The sequence below is a fragment of the Panthera pardus genome, unplaced genomic scaffold (genome assembly GCF_024362965.1).
Source record: "Panthera pardus isolate Hobbes unplaced genomic scaffold, ASM2436296v1 HiC_scaffold_8, whole genome shotgun sequence".
In the NCBI taxonomy this organism is placed as follows: domain Eukaryota; kingdom Metazoa; phylum Chordata; class Mammalia; order Carnivora; family Felidae; genus Panthera; species Panthera pardus.
The window spans coordinates 120612876-120631173 of record NW_026527013.1 but is presented as its reverse complement, the minus strand read 5'-3'; the positions used below and the strand labels follow the sequence as shown (position 1 = coordinate 120631173).

The following is an 18298-nucleotide window of genomic DNA, read 5'->3' as shown; positions in this document are numbered from 1 at the left end:
ATTACTCCCAGACACTTCCTTCTCCTTCCTTATGGACTGCTCTCTCTCTCTCTCTCTGGCCTGCTGCTTAGCTTCTTCCTGGGAATGCCTTGAGTCGGATTCTGCATTTCCTAGATTTGAGCCTCCCCCTTTCTTGTTGCACAAGGTGCTGCAGCAGAGGGCTGGGTGGTGGCAGTCCCCAGTGTGGCTGTCTCTTTCATCACACGGTTCCAGTCTGGGCTGTTTATCCTCCGTGACTTGCACACGGCTATCCACCTGGGACCTCCTTTTACCCTTATTCTGGAGAGTTCCTTTGTGCAAAGGAACAAAGTAAACTTTTCCTTAACCATGGCACTATAATTAATTCAAAATGGATCACAGATTTTAAATGTAAAACGATACAACTTTTAGAATGAAAGATAGAACCTCTGTGATATAGGGGTAGGTGAAGGATTCTCAGACATGGCTTAAAGCATGATCTATCAAATAAAAAATTGCTAAATTGGACTTCATCAGAACTAAAAAAAACCCAAAAAACCCTTTTGTTCTGGAAAAGATCCTGTTAAGAGGAGCTGAAGACAAACTATAGACTAGGGGAAAATATTTGCAAACCACATACCTGACAAAGGTTTTACACCTACCATATATAAGAGACTCTCAAAATTCACCAGTAAACAAATACAATTATAAAATGAGCAAGAGATGTGAATGGATGTTTCACTCAACTGGAGTTACAGATGACAGATGAGCACACGAAAAGATGTTCAGCATCATTAACCATGAGCGAAATGCAAATTAGAACCACAATGAGATACCAACAGGCGCTTGCCAGAATGCCTAACATAGAAAATAATGGTAACACCAAATGCTGGTCAGAATGTGGAGAAATGGAATCACTTTTTTTTCTTTTTGTTTTTGCATGTTTATAACAGCTTTATTGGTAACAGCCAAAAGAAAGAAAGAAAGGGAAAGAAAGAAAGAAAGAAAGAAAGAAAGAAAGAAAGAAAGAACGAAAAAGGAAGAAAGAAAGAAAGAAAGAATGAACCCAACTGTCAAGAAAGAAAGAAAGAAAGAAAGAAAGAAAGAAAGAAAGAAAGAACGAACCCAACTGTCCATCAATAGGTAAATGTATAAACAGCCTGTGGCCTATCCTTACTATAGACTACTGCTTAACAATAGAATGAATTGACCTATAGGCATGCTACAACTTGGATGAATCTGAGAATAACGATGCTGAGAGAAAGAAGCCAGACCAAAAAGTATACATACCATATATGATTTCATTTATCTAAAACTCTAGGAAATGCAACATACTGTACGGGGACAGAGGTAGAGGTGGATAGGGAGGGAGATGGGAGAGAGATTTACAAAGGCCACAAGAAAACGTTTGGCGGTAATAGAATGTAAAATGGCTCAGCTTCTCTGGAAAACAGTTCTGTGGTTCCTTAAAAAGCTAAACATGCAAACATAAGCCGGCGGTTGCACTCCTGGGCATTTATCTCAGAGAAGTGAAAACATGCATTCACACACAAACCTGTACATGAGTGTTCATATGGCTTTGTTCATAATAGCCCCAAACTGGAAACAATCCAGATGTCCTTCATTTGGGTGAATGGTAAAACCATGGGAATACCATACCATGGAATACGTCTCAGCAATAAAAATGGAACCAACTCTTTTTTTTAATTTTATTTTTTAAAATTCACATCCAAGCACGTAGTACGGTAATGATTTCAGGAGTAGAATCCAAGTGTTCATCCCCTACATATAACACCCAGTGCTCATTCCAACAAGGGTCCTTCTTAATGCCCCTTGCGCATTTAGCCCATTCCCCCCCCCCCCCCCCCCAACCCCTCCAGCAACCCTCAGTTTGTTCTCCATATTTAAGAGTCTCTTTTTTGGGAATCTACTCCCGAAACCAAAAGCACACTGTATACACTGTAGCCTAGCTATCTTGACAATAGATTATATTTAAAACTTTTTTTTTTAATTTTTTTTTTTTTTTAAACGTTTATTTACTTTTGAGACAGAGAGACAGAGCATGAACGGGGGAGGGTCAGAGAGAGAGAGGGAGACACAGAATCTGAAACAGGCTCCAGGCTCTGAGCTGTCAGCACAGAGCCTGACGCGGGGCTCGAACTCACGAGTCGTGAGATCATGACCTGAGCCGAAGTCGGACGCTTAACCGACTGAGCCACCAGGCGCCCGAAAATAGATTATATTTAGAAAAAGAAAAAAAATAAGAGTCTCTTACATTTTGTCCCCCTCCCTGTTTTTGTTATTTTTGCTTCCCTTATGTTCATCTGTTTTGTATCTTAAATTCCACATATAAGTCATATGATATTTGTCTTTGACTAATTTGTCTTAGTGTAATACACTCTGGTTCCATCCACATTGTTGCAGATGACAAGATTTCAGTCCTTTTGATCGCTAATACTCCCATCATTCATATATATACATATACATATATACCTATACATACGTATGTATAGGTATATATGTATATGTATATATATGAATGATGGGAGTATTAGCGATATATATGTATATGTATACATATGTCTATGTATACATATGTATATGTATACATGTGTCTATGTATACATATACGCGTATATGTATACATGTGTGTATGTATACATATACGCGTATATGTATACATACACACATGTATACATATACGCGTATATGTATACATGTGTGTATGTATACATATACGCGTATATGTATACATGTGTCTATGTATACATATACTATGTATACATATACGCGTATATGTATACATGTGTCTATGTGTACATATACGCGTATATGTATACATGTGTCTATGTATACATATACATGTATATGCATATATGTGTATATATGTATATATGTACACATATATATGTATATGTATATATGTGTATGTATATATGTATATATGTATATATATACACATATATATGTATATGTACATATGTGTGTGCATGTGTGTGTATTTGTATATATATATACACACACACACACCACATCTTCTTTATCCATTCATCCATCAATGGGCATTTGGGCTCATTCCATGCTTTGGCTATTGTCGATAGTGCTGCTATAAACATGGGGGTGCACGTGCCCCTTCAAAACAGCACACCTGTATCCCTTGGATAAATACCTAGTAGTGCAATTGCTGGGTCACAGGGTGGTTCCATTTTTAATTTTTTGAGGAACCTCAAAATGGAACTGACTCTTGATACACGCAGCCACTCAGATGTATCTCCAGAAAGTTGTGCTGAGTGAAAACAGCCAATGTCAAAAAAAGTTACGTACTATTTGATACCATTTATATAACATTCTCGAAAATTATAGATCTGGAGAACAGATATTTGCAGGGGACGTGGATGGGGAGTGGGGTAGGGGTGGGCATGGGTACAAAGAGACCATAGGAAGAAGTTTGTGGTAATAGATTGTATCCTGATTGTGGTGGTGGTTACCCAAATCTGTACATGGGGTAAAATTGCACACAACAACATTCACATCCATGCATATGTGACTATGAATGTAGGCTTAGACACTTGTGGAAACTGAATAGGGTCTGTAGTCTTTTAACTGGTCAGTTTCCTGGTTTTGGTAATGTACTACAGTTCTATAAGATGTCACCATTGGGGAAGAAGAGCGAATGATACTTTGGACTCTTTATACTTTCTTCTTAACTTTTAATTATTTCAAAATAAAAAGTTTAAAGTTAAACTTAAGTTTAAAAAGTTAAACTCCGTCCAGTGGAGTGAAAAGCAGGACTGTCGGGTTGATGGCTCCTGGGCTCCTTCTCTCTCCTGCAGTAGGAGGGACTTTGCCATGACTCAGTTTCTCATGGGACCAGGGGCCTACAAGAAGTCCAAGATTTGGGCAAGCTGGACCTTGAATCTAAAAATTTCATTCCTCTCCTGCAAGGCCGCTCTCACCTTTTCCCTATTAAAAGGTCTCTTACAGCTCAGCCTCTTTGGAATGTTCATCTAGACCCCTGCTCAAGATGGCTGTCTACTGAGTACTTGAAGAAGGTGACCCTGTTCCTGCTAATCCTTCTCACCATGAGTTCCAGGCCATTCCAGGTGAGGCATGGTGGTGTGTGCCCAACCCCTTTGATCAACCGACCTGAAGGTGGAAAGGGAGGGAACCAGGTGGATAATTGGGGCAGAAAGAAGAGCCACTGCCAAGACTCTCCAAGGCAGGAGTGTGCCCAGGGTGTTGGAGTCTGAAATGTAGTTGAGTGTAGGCGTTAGTAGCTGGAGAGGTGATCAGAGCACTGACAGGAATTCAGGTAAGTCATGTACGGAAGCCTCGTGTGCCACTGTGAAGGCTGGATTTTATTATGAGTGATATGAGGAAGCACTGGAAGGTTCTAGGCAGTGTGGGGACCAGATCTCACTTGTATTTTCACAGGATCCCTCTGTTTGCTGTGTTGGGATCGACTTCTGGGAGCTTGGTGGGGGGCAGGCAAGGGCAGAAAAGTCTGAGTTCTGAGGTGTTTATGGGTGTGTAAAGCCAATAGGCTTCACTGCTATTCTGCTGGTAGTGGGCAAGAAAAATGGAGGAGTCGAGGATGACAGTGTTAGCCTACTCCTTCGTGCTGCATGAGCCAGATGCACTGGGTAGACTTTTAAACAATAGTTATAGGGTCATAACCTGTATTTTCTTTCGTTACTCAATATTGAGAACTATTTCAAAGTTGGCATACTGTGAACCATTTCCAAGTTAATACAGAAACATACTCCTTTTAATGTTTGGTATCTATTATGTGGCAATACCATGAGTCATTTAAGAAATCCACTGTTGATAGACGTTGTATTATTTTTCCGTTTGGTTTTCTGGAACAAATGGAATGGTCTGATAGCCTTGGCCAATAGATAATAATCTATCAGGTGAGTCTGCACTTCTGTTCATTTCCTACAGCTAGATAGTCTATTGTAAACTGCCTAAATATTTATTTTCAGAACCTACTTTTTTTCTTCCTGATTGCCAGAATAATACATCTTTATTTAAAAAATATATGTTACAGGGGTGCCTGGGTGGCTCAGTCCGTTGGGCGTCCCTTCGGCTCAGGTCATGATCTCGCAGTCTGTGAGTTCAAGCCCCACGTCATGCTCTGCGCTGACAGCTCAGAGCCTGGAGCCTACTTCAGATTCTGTCTCCCTCTCTCTCTACCCCTCCCCCACTCACACTCTCTCTCTCTCAAAAAAAAAACATAAAAAAAACATATATATATATATACATATATATATATACACATCTAGATGTGTATATATATATGTATATATATATACACATCTAGATGTGTATATATATATATATACACATATATATGTATATATATATATGTAAAGGATTTTAAATGAGACTTTTCTTGTCACCGAGCTTCAAACAAGGCCCCAAAGACTGAGCACACTAGCTCATAGCCCGAAGGTGCAGAGAATGCTAAGAGTATGACATTTTTTTGTGACCCTTAGTTTACCGCCCACCTTGGGGGTTAAATATGGGGGGGATATAGAGGATTGAGCAAGACGCTTAAAAGATTTCTTTTTAGAGAGTTTTTGAGTACTGTAAGAATGTTCTTTGGTGAAGGAAAGCCTAAGCTTTGCGGGGCGGGCGGGGGGGGGGTGGGGATTGGTTCACAGAACCCCTCTGAGAGCTTTATGTGTGTCCCCTAGAGTCTGGGGACTTATAATTATTTTCATGCTAAAGGCAAAAGGAGAGGACTGTGGTGGGGGACTGACGGAGCTGCTATCAATGAGTGGAAGATGTACATGCATTACTGTGAGCCAAGTGGGACCCCAGGAAGGCTTAGACGTGCACGGGACCCAAGCCAGGTTGGGTGATCCCAGCAGCAGAGACGGATATTGGGGGAGGGCCGTCCTTTGGAAGCCAGGCCTGTGCAGAGTTTAATGAAGCCTGTAGGAGGAGGCAGTGGTTTGTGAAGGAAGCACTGGGAGATCCCCACTGGAACAGCCAGACAGAAGGAACCCGGGACCCCAGTGAGTATGAAACTACATATTAGACCCATAGCTTCCCCCCGCCCCGAATTTTAAATGAGCAAGAAATAAGCTTCTACCTTGTTTAATCTATTGTAATTTGGGTCCTCCACTACTTGTAGCCGAAACCAACCCTAACTACCAATCCTATTCAGATGCTTCCAGAGACAAGAAGAATAGAGAATGCAGTGTCACTCTACTTATGAGACAAACTGAATAAGGACTGTTTAGGCAAAGACAATTATAGACGATTTCAATGTCACATGTAAAGCTGGACATAAGATTCTACGGAATCAAAGAGTGAGCTAATGCACCGTTCTTTAAGGCACCATACTAAATAGCGTACCGGGTATGACTAGATAAAAGTTTTCCAAAAAGTATATAGGTAGCCTCTGTGGAAAACACTATGGAGGGTCCTCAAAAAATTAAAAATAGGATTATCCTATGATACGGTAATTCCATTACTGAGTGTTTATCCAAAGAATACAAAAACACTAATTTGAAAAGATACATGCACCCCTGTGTTGGTTGCAGCATTAGGTATAATAGCCAAATTATGGAAGTGTCCTAAGTGTCCATCAACAGATGAGTGGATAAAAAAGATGTGGCATATATACAAAATGAAGGCATAAAAAAGAATGAAATCTTGCCATTTGCAACAACAGGGATGGATCTAGAGGGTATGATGTTATGTGAAATAAGCCAGTCAGAAAAAGGCAAGAACCATATGATTTCACTCACATGTGGAATTTAAGAAACAAAACAAGCAAAGAAGAGACAAAAAACCAGACTCTTAAATACAGAGAACAGACTGTTACCAGAGGAGAGGTTGAAAGGGCGGGGCGCATGGGTGAAATAGGCGAAGGGGATTAAGAGTACCCTTATCGTGATGAGCCCTGAGTAATGTATAGAATTGTGGTTTTTAAAAAAAATTTTTTTTGGGGGTGCGCCTGGGTGGCTTAGTCGGTTAAGCAGCCGACTTCGGCTCAGGTCATGATCTCGCGGTCCGTGAGTTCGAGCCCCATGTCGGGCTCTGTGCTGACAGCTCAGAGCCTGGAGCCTGTTTCGGATTCTGTGTCTCCCTCTCTCTGACCCTCCCCCATTGATGCTCTGTCTCTCTCTGTCTCAAAAATAAATAATGAGAGAAAGAGAGAGACAGAGTGTGAGCAGGGGAGGGGCAGAGAGAGAGGGAGACACAGAATCTGAAGCAGGCTCCAGGCTCTGAGCTGTCAGCACAGAACCCAACGCGGGGCTCGAACTCACGGACCCCGAGATCATGACCTGAGCTGAAGTCGAAGTCAACCGACTGAGCCCCCCCCCCCCGCCCCGCCAGGCGCCCCAGAGTTATGTAGAATTGTTGAAGGACTATATTGTACACATCATTCTGAAGTTTTAAATTCTCCCGATGCAGTGCAAATACGGTAGATGTGAAAATTTTAAAGAGCGGAGTGGTGGAGTCCTGGAGTGTTCATCAGGACTCTTGGCTGTGGGCAGTAGGTCACGTGCTAGCTGGTTTTAGCAGAAGGGATCTGTTACAGGGCACTGGGTAGCTTATTGAATCTTAGGGATTATTTTATTTGTTGACAGATAGCATTCAGAGCCAGAGAGGTTGTGATCGCCTGTGGATAAAGTAGGGCAAGAAACAGCATTGGTGAGCGTGCCAGGGGATTTGGACAGGTATGGAAGGACAACGGGCAGAAGCATCGAGCAGAGGATGGGGGTGTGGGTGGTGTCCCAGCAGCCGAGAAAGAGAGGGGTTTGAGAAGAAAGGGGAGGTCCGCTGGGCCAGCAACTGAGAAGCCAAGTAAGCGGAGACCTGAAGCCGCAGGACGGTCGGCGGGGCTCCAGGGGGAGCACTCGGGGGCAGCAGCAGCCGTAGCTGACCGAGTGGTGGAAAGGTGTGTGACGGCACCCCCACACCTGCTCCCACGCCATCTGGCCTCAGCGATAACCCTGTGAGGTTGGCGGGCCAAGCAGGCAGGCATTAGTTTTCACGTTTCAAAGGGGAGAAACCTGAGGCTCAGAAATGTGAAAAGCCTTGATCTGTGACCGAGCCAGGTCTTGTGGCTCTAAATCCAGGGCTCTTGCAGGGCTACCGTGCTGCCTTTCCACCACATCCCACCATGGGCCGGGTGTGGCTTGGCTTTAAAAACCCACCGGGCGGTAAATGGGTAAAACTCCTTAACTCTAATTTGCTAGGCAGCAGTAAGTGGTGATGCCTGATAGCATAGATGAAAGAATACCGATGGTCTAAGCATTCTTGTAAGAGTTTCCCTAAGCTCTTGAGTTTCTTTTTTTTTTTTTTTTTTTTTTTTTTTTTTTTTTTTAATTTATTTTTGGGACAGAGAGAGACAGAGCATGAACGGGGGAGGGGCAGAGAGAGAGGGAGACACAGAATCGGAAACAGGCTCCAGGCTCCGAGCCATCAGCCCAGAGCCTGACGCGGGGCTCGAACTCACGGACCGCGAGATCGTGACCTGGCTGAAGTCGGACGCTTAACCGACTGCGCCACCCAGGCGCCCCAGCTCTTGAGTTTCTAGACAAACATTTGTGTCCCTACTCTGAGCCCCAATTACTGTATTGAATGCTGTATATAGATTATCTTAAGCCTCATAAACTTCATGGAAAGAGGTACTGATATTAGGTCATTATAATGACAAGGAAAACAGGCTTAATCAGTAAAATAACTTTCCCTAAGTTACACTCTCAGAAAGTGGTAACGCTTGGATGTAACCACGGGGGACATGGGGATCCAGCACCTGACCTTCTTCTAGTCTACACTGTACTCGATCCTAGCCCAGTAGAGCTATCACTTGCTGTATAACCCACAATTGAGTTAGAGACTTAGATCTTCAGATTCTCCAAACTGAATTATTTTGATGCTTAATCATTCGTACCAGAAAGAAGAAGGACTATGGTAAAAACTAGGTGAGTTAAGGATAATTGGCAAGCTTCAGTAATTAAAAGTTTCAGATATTAGGCAGAGCTCCAAATGGTGGACAAAAGCCCATCAAAATGCATTTGCAGATTCTTCTGCTTCTGGAGTTACCCCTTCCTCCATTGCACCAAAATATTATAGGACATTTGAGGATTTGTGGAAGGATTCTGCCACTAATTTCAAAAAGGTTGGAGTGCCTGTTGTATGCAAGGCACCGTGCCAGTTGGGGTCTGGAGTAGAGTGGTGAGCAAAGTTGACCAGATTTCTGCCCTCAGGAATCTTTCAGTTTAGATAATATTTTATTAGAGATAGAGTTGGTTCAGTAGTTATGGGGGTGAGGCTCGGGGGGACCTTCGTCTATGGGTGTGGAAAGTCCTCTGGAACCTCATGGACTTTGGGGTCTTACAAGTCTTTCCTTGAGGGGCTGTTTGGCCTGCATCTCTGATTCTTGCAGCCCCATGTTGCCCCTGACAGGAATGTTCCACTCCATCCCATGCCTCCACATCCTTTAGCCCTGCCAGTTAATGAACTAACGTGAGCTTGCCCCGCCTGGCAGGGGATTGGTTTTGAAACCATGGTCCTGTGTACGGTAATTAACATTTGTACATTGCCATACAGTTTATAGTGAGCCTTCTGTTTTCACATTCAGGATCTCAGTGGATCCTTAGAACCACTCTGATAGGGAGGGGAGAGCAGATATTATGTTATTATGCCCATTTTCAGATTAGGGAACTAGAACAAAACCAGGATTATACCCATTTTACAAATTAAGATGTAGGCAAAACAAAACAAGTTTCATGCTTGGTAACTGGAGTGACCAAAAATCTGTTCCAGTAATACTCACTTAATTCTTTATGAAGATTTTGAAGTATATAATTTTTCAGGAAAGTATGTTAAGGTAATAATTTTTTTGGCGACAATGAAAAAATGTGCTCCCATAGATGATTTATCATACATAGGACGTGCACAAGCCCATGGAAAGAGAACTTGGTCTGTTTTTCTGACTGTAGGTGTTATTTTCATTCTTCACCCCCATTCGCTCCCTAAGGTTCAGCAAGTTGCCTTTCACTGCATTGTCCCATTGAAAAGTCTTCTGTTAAGTTACCGGGGAATCCTTAGTTGCCATATCCAAAGAGGATTCATTAACTTATCTTGGAACAGCATTTGACCCTGATGGCCTCTCTCTCTGTCCCTGACGTTCTGTCTTTCCTTTCATCTTAGGCTCTGACCCTCACCTTCCTCCTCTGGCCATTCCTGACCTTCCTTGCAATGTTCTCTAGTTCTGCCTGCCCCTTGGATTTTGTTCTTAGGACCTACTATTGGTTCTCTTTGCTTCAACTGGCCACGCAATCTGACCAGGTCATATCTACCAGCTCATCCCCCTTTCTTGAGCTCCAAAACCACCTGTCCAACTGCCTACTGGACATTTCCACATGGGTGAACTATTAGCACATAGTGCATCCTGCAAACTGAGCCCATGATTTTCCCCTGCTGAGCCTGCTCCCTTTCTCATATTCTCGTATCTTCCTTAAATATTCATTTAGTTGCAAAAACCAGACATGGAGGGTAATATTTGTGACACTTTCCTTCCTTTCAATTCTGGCATCAAATCAGTGGGTCCTAACAACCTCTTAAATCTCTCTCCTATCCATGACTCTTCTCCATCCCTCCTCTGGGGAGCCAAGCCACACGGGCAATGCCTCTGTTTCCTGATTAGCTCCCATATTCCTACTCTTAATGTCTTCTGGTCTTTCTTGTGTCCCTAGACAGACTTTTCTGAGTTTGGCTTATGCTTGGCTTGCAAGGTTCTTTGTTTCCTGGCACAGTCCTGCTTGTTTAATCTCACTCCCCTCCTCTTCCTTCACACTTTGTGTTCTGGTTAAATCCAAATCTGCAGTTCCCTAAACTTCCTGTGCTTCCACATATTTATGGCTGGTATCTGCTCTGTTCTCTGTCTGGGGAAGCTAGGGGAGGTCTCAGCCAGGGGAGCCTGCGTGGAGACTTGCAGGCTGTGCAGGAGGGTGCCTGATTGGCCAAGTGGGATCCTCGACTCCCGATCTCAGGGAGTTTGTATTTCAATGGAGACAGACATACACACAGTCGAGGTACTTTGTGATGCCTGCTGGATGAGCACTTTGTACAAACTGCAGGAAGGCAGTGAAGGAGGTCTGTGAGTATGACAACATCTTTTCAACTCAACTTAGAAAAGCAAAATGACGCCAGCTCATTTGCATTTACAGAATAACTAAGCAACTCCTCCAATGCACAGGGTTGAATGTGGTACCTTGCGTGTAGCAAAAAAATCTAAGTGGGACAAAGAAATGGATTAGGACATTGTAGAACAAACCTGAATACAAGGGAGAGAGTCTTTCTGAACTGCACTCTGAGACCCTCTTTATTTTACTACATTAAAACAGACTTCACTTGCCTGCTCCTCTCTTTCCTGAATGTTGGTGCTCACAGAACTCCGAATGGGGACTGTCACCTATTTCTCTGTTCTGTATCCTTGAGTACTTTCATTCACTCCCATGGTTTCAGTTGTTACCTCCCAGATCCGTGTCTCTAGCTGGGATCTGTCCCTGTCATTGCCAGTGAAACATCTCTGCTTGGAAATTTCACAGTGATCTCTATTTCACCATGTCCAAAGTAGACCTCGCCATCTTCCCTATTCTTTCCCCACCCCTCCTGTAGACCGCCAGCTCCTCTGTGCTCTTTTCTGTAAATCCTGTCCGGTTGTCAAATTCAGCCCCCCAAGAATCATCCTCGATTCTTTAATCCAACCTGTAACCAAACCTTTTCAACTCTGCCTCCTCAAGATGACTATTCTAGCTGTCTCTGCCTTTCTACCACCCGATGCAGGCTACATCCCCGCAGTCCTGCATGACAAGGAGAACATCTAACGACATCAACCTTCACTACCCCAGTCTGCCCACGTGTTCTCCGATGGATCCACGGTCAGGTAAGTGATCTTTTAAAAATGTAAACTAGATTCTGTCATCTGTCCCTTACAACCCATTAATGCCAATGCAGTGGGGCGCTCTGGACCATATCCCAGGACAGGAAAAGGATATTGGTGGAAAACCCATGAAATCTGAATAAAGTCTGGAGTTAATAGTAGTGTGCCAGTGTCGGTTTCTTAGTTTTGATTAATGGACGGTGGTTACATAAGACGTTAACATTAGGGGAAAGTGGGTCAGGAGTACACAGGCACTCTCTGTGGTACCTCTGCAACTTTTCTGTAAATGTAAAACTATTCCGAAATTAAGTTTATTCAAAAAAAAAAAATGGCACCGATTTCCCTGAGGTCAGAGTACCAAATCTTCAACATGACCAGCTTTCTCTCTCTAGCCAGACTAAACTTATTTAATTCTTCCAGTGAGATAAGCCTCTTCCCTGCCTCCAAGTATTCAGTGTCTGGCCCATTAATAAATGCTTGATAAATATTTGTTGAAAATTAATGAACATTTTTAAAACCAGAGTTGGGTTTTTAGTAGGAATCAGGACAGCCCAGGCAATGCTTGAACTGTGTGGTATGCGACTGCCCTATGCTGTCCTCTCCTCCCTGTCTCTGCCCTCCAGACTGCTATCCTTGAAATTCAGCACCAGCCCCCTCCCAGTTCTGGAGACCAGGTGCCCATTTATGTTAATGGGAGAAAGAGAAGGGGTCTTCTCCCCTCCTGAGAATGATCTTCTTCCACCCACTCTGCCCCTGTTGCGCCTCCCACAACCCACTTGTAGACAGCAGTGGGTTTCTGGAAACAGTGCTGCCTCCTCTCAGGTGATCACTACTAGAGTTATTCCAATGGCAGGAATTTCAAGCTGGGTAAGAGGAGCCATGCCAGGCTGCCAGATGGTGGGGGAGATAAATATGGGCGAGCAAGTTTCAGACTAAAGCAAGGGAGAGGGGATCGGGTGTTGTAATCACAGTCAAGAAAAGGAGTCAGGTGACCCTCATTACACAGTATAGAGCCCTGTTATAATATCCCTTATTACTACTCGAACTTGGATTTAACCTGGGACAAACCCTTTTCTTCTCCTGCTTCTGCCTTCCCACCCTAGGTTATAGCTCTTTCCCTGTGAAGTCATCACTCTTAATAATGATAATAAGAAATAACTGTTACTAATGGCTTTAGGTCATTTCATCTAAGATGTCACAGCCAGAACATTTTGCCCAGTTTTTCAGATGAGCAAACGCATTCCCAAGGTCACATGCAGCTGAGAACAGACAGATCTAGGATTCAAACTCAGGTCTTTCTGGCTCAGAAACTCTTGTTCTGTTCTCCTGAGGATGACCTAGGGGGGATTTGCTCTAAACCCTACATCTTTTTTTTTTTAATTTTTTTTTTTACATTTATTTATTTTTGAGAAACAGAGTGAGACAAAGCGTGAGCGGGGGAGGGGCAGAGAGAGAAGGAGAGACAGGATCTGAAGCAGGCTCCAGGCTAAGCTGTCAGCACAGAGCCTGATGCGGAGCTCGAACCCACAAACTGTGAGATCATGACCTGAGCCAAAGTTAGATGCTCAACCGACTGAGCCACCCAGGCACCCATAAACCCTACGTCTTTTAATGAAAAACATAAATGCAACAGGTCTTAGGGACAGTGAAGGCAGAGCATTAGAATCCCAAGCAGGCCCTCCAGAGTGGACACTGGAAGAGGGGTGGGCAACAGGGTGGGGACTCAGTGGGACGTGTCTGTTTCCTCCCCATGTTTTGGTGACAACAGAAACTGTCGCCAAAACCCATCTGGGAACGGTGTTTTAGACATTCTCCCCCTACTGGACCCTGCCGCTCCCCAACACCAGTTTTCTTCGCACACTCCGAAACGATAGACAGAAGAATTTAATACATTTAATGCTTTTCCTTCCATTTACGCTATCATAAATTACAAAGTATTATTCACTTCACAAAATAAAACCATTTTCAGATAATTTTTTGACAGTATCCAGAAGTACAGAAGCTACAACAAACAAATCTGTACAGTTGGGAGGAACAATAAAGCAGGGACCCAGCAGAACCATTCTGACCCCGCCGTGTGCCAACAGAGCCCATGCAGGACAACAGTTGCACCGCCCTCCTCCTTCCGGCTCACTTCTCACACAGTAATTCTCTTCCGGTCACTCCAAAACCAGACTACCGAGTAAGTACGTGGATCAGCTCAATCAGAGGAAAAGACGCTGTAGTTGGATTGCAGGGAAAAAAATTAGATTTACAGGTTTTGATGCTTCCAATATTTTACCTATGTTACAAAATATAGAAATCTTGCCGTGAAAAGCCCATGCTAAGATAAATATCACCAATAAGATGGAGCTATAGTAATAAAGTCATATTAAATTATGATCCATACACAGCTACTCTTATCAAGGAGGAATATTTGTAAAAACCCAACTTACTCATTCTTACTTTTAAAAATAGTCTTGTTTATAAAACAAAAACGAAAAAAAAATCAACAATTATTCTGCAGATTCACTTTTCATAAATACAGAAATGTGACAAAAATACAATTTGCCATTAATCGATGAAGTCAGAATGCTGGCCTGAAAACAGGGAAAGTGCTCACTTTTTTACATGGCCCAGATTCAACCAGTGTTCCCAAATCATTTTCTGTAAAATGACCACATTCTGCATATTCTGGGATATTCACACACGATATGGAAAGACTACAGCCAATGCCAAAACATACTCTGGGATTCCACAACATTGTTATGGAAACAAGATGCGTGGATGTTTCAGGCCATCCTACAATTGCTATAAACGTATACCATACGACAGCAAGCTGCCAGTGTGCTTAACAGCAAAAACTATCAAAAGCAGGGACATGGGTGGCCGGTGAACTTTCATTGCAAAGCACTGATAAGGACAGAGGTATGTCAAGATAATACTGCATTCATGGTAAACGTTTTCAGGGATCACAGCAAGAAGCGGGACAAAGTACACAGGGTCATAATCAATGCACTGCATTGAGTTCTGTTTGCTGAAATAAAGTAACATTCTCGCAGCTAAAATAAAAATACATTTTACAATAGAAGTCTCATTTAACATTTAACATAGAATTGTCTTCTTTTTGTAAGTGGAAAACGTATAACTGTATCAAGTACCTCTATGAATTAAATTCCCTTTTATTACTGATAAGACTGAAGCTTAAAGGTCTACGTTGTTGTTTTTTAATAAGTTAAAGAAAGATTTATTAATCACTCTTCCAGCAAAACAGATGTACGTAGGAGGCACGGCAAAGACCCAAGACAAGGTCCTTGGTCACTCTCACCCCTGCTCTTCTCACGTGGACGAGGCGAGTGTCTATGAGACACAGGAGCCGACTTGACAACCCGCTGCGGTCCAGGAAATTCTGCCACTTGTTTGGAAAACGAATCAAGCGTAAGAAATGCTTTTATTCCTTTAGCCTTATCAACTTAGATGGGGCCGGGGCCATTCAGCTCATTTCCCCGGTGGATTAAAACAAAACATCTTCATTTTCTATTAAAATCTGCACAATCAGCTTTTGGTACCGCATGTCCTGGAGGGTGGTGAGGGTGCTGTCCTCAGGGGACCTCATCAGGGTGGGCCCAAACACGATCCCCAGATTTTCAGCATTCATGAAATTGTCCTTTTCATTCAAAGTCACCCTGCGGAACGAGCATATACACAGAGACGTTACACAGACTTGCAGACAGACGTGTATCCTGATTGTGCACGTGTGCCCTCAGAAATGTCTCTGCTTTGGGAAGTTGTGAAAGGAAACTGAGAATCAGAGTTCTAGAAAAGTGTTTTCAGAAAGGTAATTTTCTGCTTTTGCTTTTCCTTCTAGGTTGCTGGCATTGCCTGCAGCCGGCAGACGTGAATTACTTAGCGAATCTGGTACAGACACCTCTTTAAACTTAGAAAATCAGTCCTTCTTACTAAACAGATGTGGCAACGGAGTAGGGAATATTGGTTAGAAGGGGCAGCAGATTTCTAGCTGGCCCACAGTGCATGCAGATTTTAGTCTAGGCTTGTATGGAAGTCTTTTTCCCCCCTGTAGCTGCTTCCTACTGGTCTGTGTGCTCATTATCAGGGAAGCTGATGGCAGATTCCTGGCCCGCTGGCAGGCTTAGTGTCGGAGGAGCAAGGTTACTGTAGGATGGGGCTGCCACGAGTGTAGGAATAGCCAGACCATTATCACGGGATAGAGGAAAGGCTGGAATGTGGCCAGACAGGAAAGCACTTGGACATTATTTCTGGTTCCCACAGGATGAGGTCTGGAGCAGTAATTATTGTTGGAATTGAAAATCATCATTTCAACATCCAGATGAGAACAGCAAAGCCTTTCAGAATAAAATTCAAACTCCAGAGTTGGCTCACTACCTTCCTAGTAGAATAAAATTACAGTCTCCTGGATTCTTCCTTTAAGGAATTGAGGTTTTGGGGTGTTCACAATGGAACTAAAAGAGAATAGGTTCTCGAAAGAAGGCAAAATACGATGAAACCCTGTTTAGGTTCTGCGCAGAAGGCCATGCGTTTATTTTTATTCTCTTGGAGCTAATGAGGTCGGCCACTTAGCATCATTTTAGGAAGGCCAACTCAGCTTGTAGGACTTTCATGTTACAAAGCTAAGGAGGTAGGAAAGAGGAACATTCTTCACTATCAAACTGCTCACATCTTCCCATTAAGTCAGGCACCATGCCTGGCCAAACAAGATGTTTAGCAAACCCTCCATGATAAAAATACTAAATTATTGGCATTAAAGATTCAAATGGGACATATCAGCATTTTTCCTAATAATGACACTTTGCCTTCCAAACTACAACAATTAGAACTAATTTCTTTCTAAAGAAATAATTTCTAGCTAATTAAAGACCAGGCTGGCCTTCATAGTCTTACTTATCCAAAAATTACTCATACTCTAATAAATTACTCCAAACAGAAACCTTCTAAGCTAAATGTTATTACATCTCTGATCACCATGCATCTGAGCAACAATATTTATATGTTTCATAAGGTAGAAAAATAAAAACAACACCCAGTGTTTATACAGTATTCTCAACTTGCTTCCTTTCACTTACTGAACGGATCTGTAAATTAGCGTAGACAATTTGTGGTTCATTTTATCTGTGAATGAGCCACTGCCACGGGTCTTCCGAAAACACACAGGACGGCACACAGAAATGCCCTGATCCCTCCAACATCTCAGAGACGAACTCACTGACCTTGCTATATATGTACAGTGAAGGAAAGAGACTCACAGCTGAAGTAAGGAGAGTCTGGAACCAGAGCTCTAGGGTCCTGTAAATACCCAGACATGTCCATCTGTCTTATGTGCTGTCACACAGATAATGCAGTGCCTAGCTGTCTGTGGTGCGTACCCTCTGTGATGGCCCCCTGCCCGTGATCCCTGCCTCCTGGAATTCATACTCTTGTCTAATCCCTTCCCCTGGAGTATGGGCTGGACCTAGTGGCTTCCAACAAATAGCAATTGAATGTCACTTCTGAGATGAGGTTACAGAGAGACTGTATCTTTCATGTTGGGGGCTGTTGCTTGCTCTGAGGGAAGCCAGCTGCCATTTTGTGAACTGCCCATGGGGAGACTCAAGTGGCAGGGCACTGAGGGGGTCCCCCCGGCAAACAGTCAGCAAGAAAGGGCTCCAGTCACACGGCCTCTGAGGAACTGAATCCGGCCGACAACCTTGTGAGTGAGTGTGGAAATGGATGCTCCCCTAGAGAGCCTGGCCATCAGTTCAACCATAGCCTCATTCTAGACCTTGAACCAGAGGCACCCAACTAAGCCACACCTGATTCCTGATCACAGCGGCTGTGAGATAATAAATCTCTATTGTTTTAAGCCTACAACTTTTGGGGCGATTGGTTACTTGGTGATCGGTCACTAATACATCAAGAAAAACAAGGGATCACGGTGGGGAATGGGCCTGCCCAGAAGCAAGGCAGTTCAGGAGTCCAGAAATAGAATGAGCCGAAAGAGAAAGAACAGAACGCAGAGGATAGGGCTGGTGTGGGAGGCCCCGTGCAGATGTGGAACGCAGTGTGGACAAATGGCTAAGGCAGACTGTGGGCTCTGGATCAGCCTGCCTGGATTTCAGTCCGGTTTCACGTTACCTCTTCACATCGGTTATTTTACCCCCTTAAGCGTCCACAATCTCATCTGTAACCTGAGGCCCCTAAGAACCCCCACCTCACAGAGATAACACACGTCAAGTGTGTGGAGCACTTCCAGGCACAGAGAGGGTTCTAGCAGTTACAGATGGGGCTGCCTTCGCTAGACCCTCCCCCCCCCCCCACCTGCCAAAAGAGGGTCCGTCCCCTCAGTGGGTTGGGGAGAAAGTTTATGAACCCTTGCTAATGCATTCACCATCCCAGGCAGATAGGGGTTGTGGAGGACGTGCGGAGGGGGTG

The 18298-nt window shown here is 43.5% G+C and overlaps 1 protein-coding gene and 1 long non-coding RNA gene across 3 annotated transcripts in view; one reads left to right on the top strand and one right to left on the bottom strand.

Annotated features, from left to right (window-relative positions):
• The first annotated feature begins 3455 nt into the window (after positions 1–3455).
• LOC109263901 (uncharacterized) lies at positions 3456–16927 on the top strand. The gene is made up of 3 exons (XR_008420369.1): positions 3456–4061; positions 11776–15289; positions 15720–16927. It is a non-coding gene; the product is annotated as an uncharacterized LOC109263901 (long non-coding RNA).
• CHN2 (chimerin 2) overlaps positions 13746–18298 on the bottom strand; it is a 300454-nt gene continuing 295901 nt past the window's right edge. For both annotated transcript variants that reach the window (XM_019443693.2, XM_019443694.2), the window contains one exon: positions 13746–15537. In XM_019443693.2, the coding sequence (XP_019299238.2) occupies positions 15366–15537 (172 nt within the window). In that variant the 3' untranslated portion in view covers positions 13746–15365. The remainder of the gene's footprint in view (positions 15538–18298) is intronic.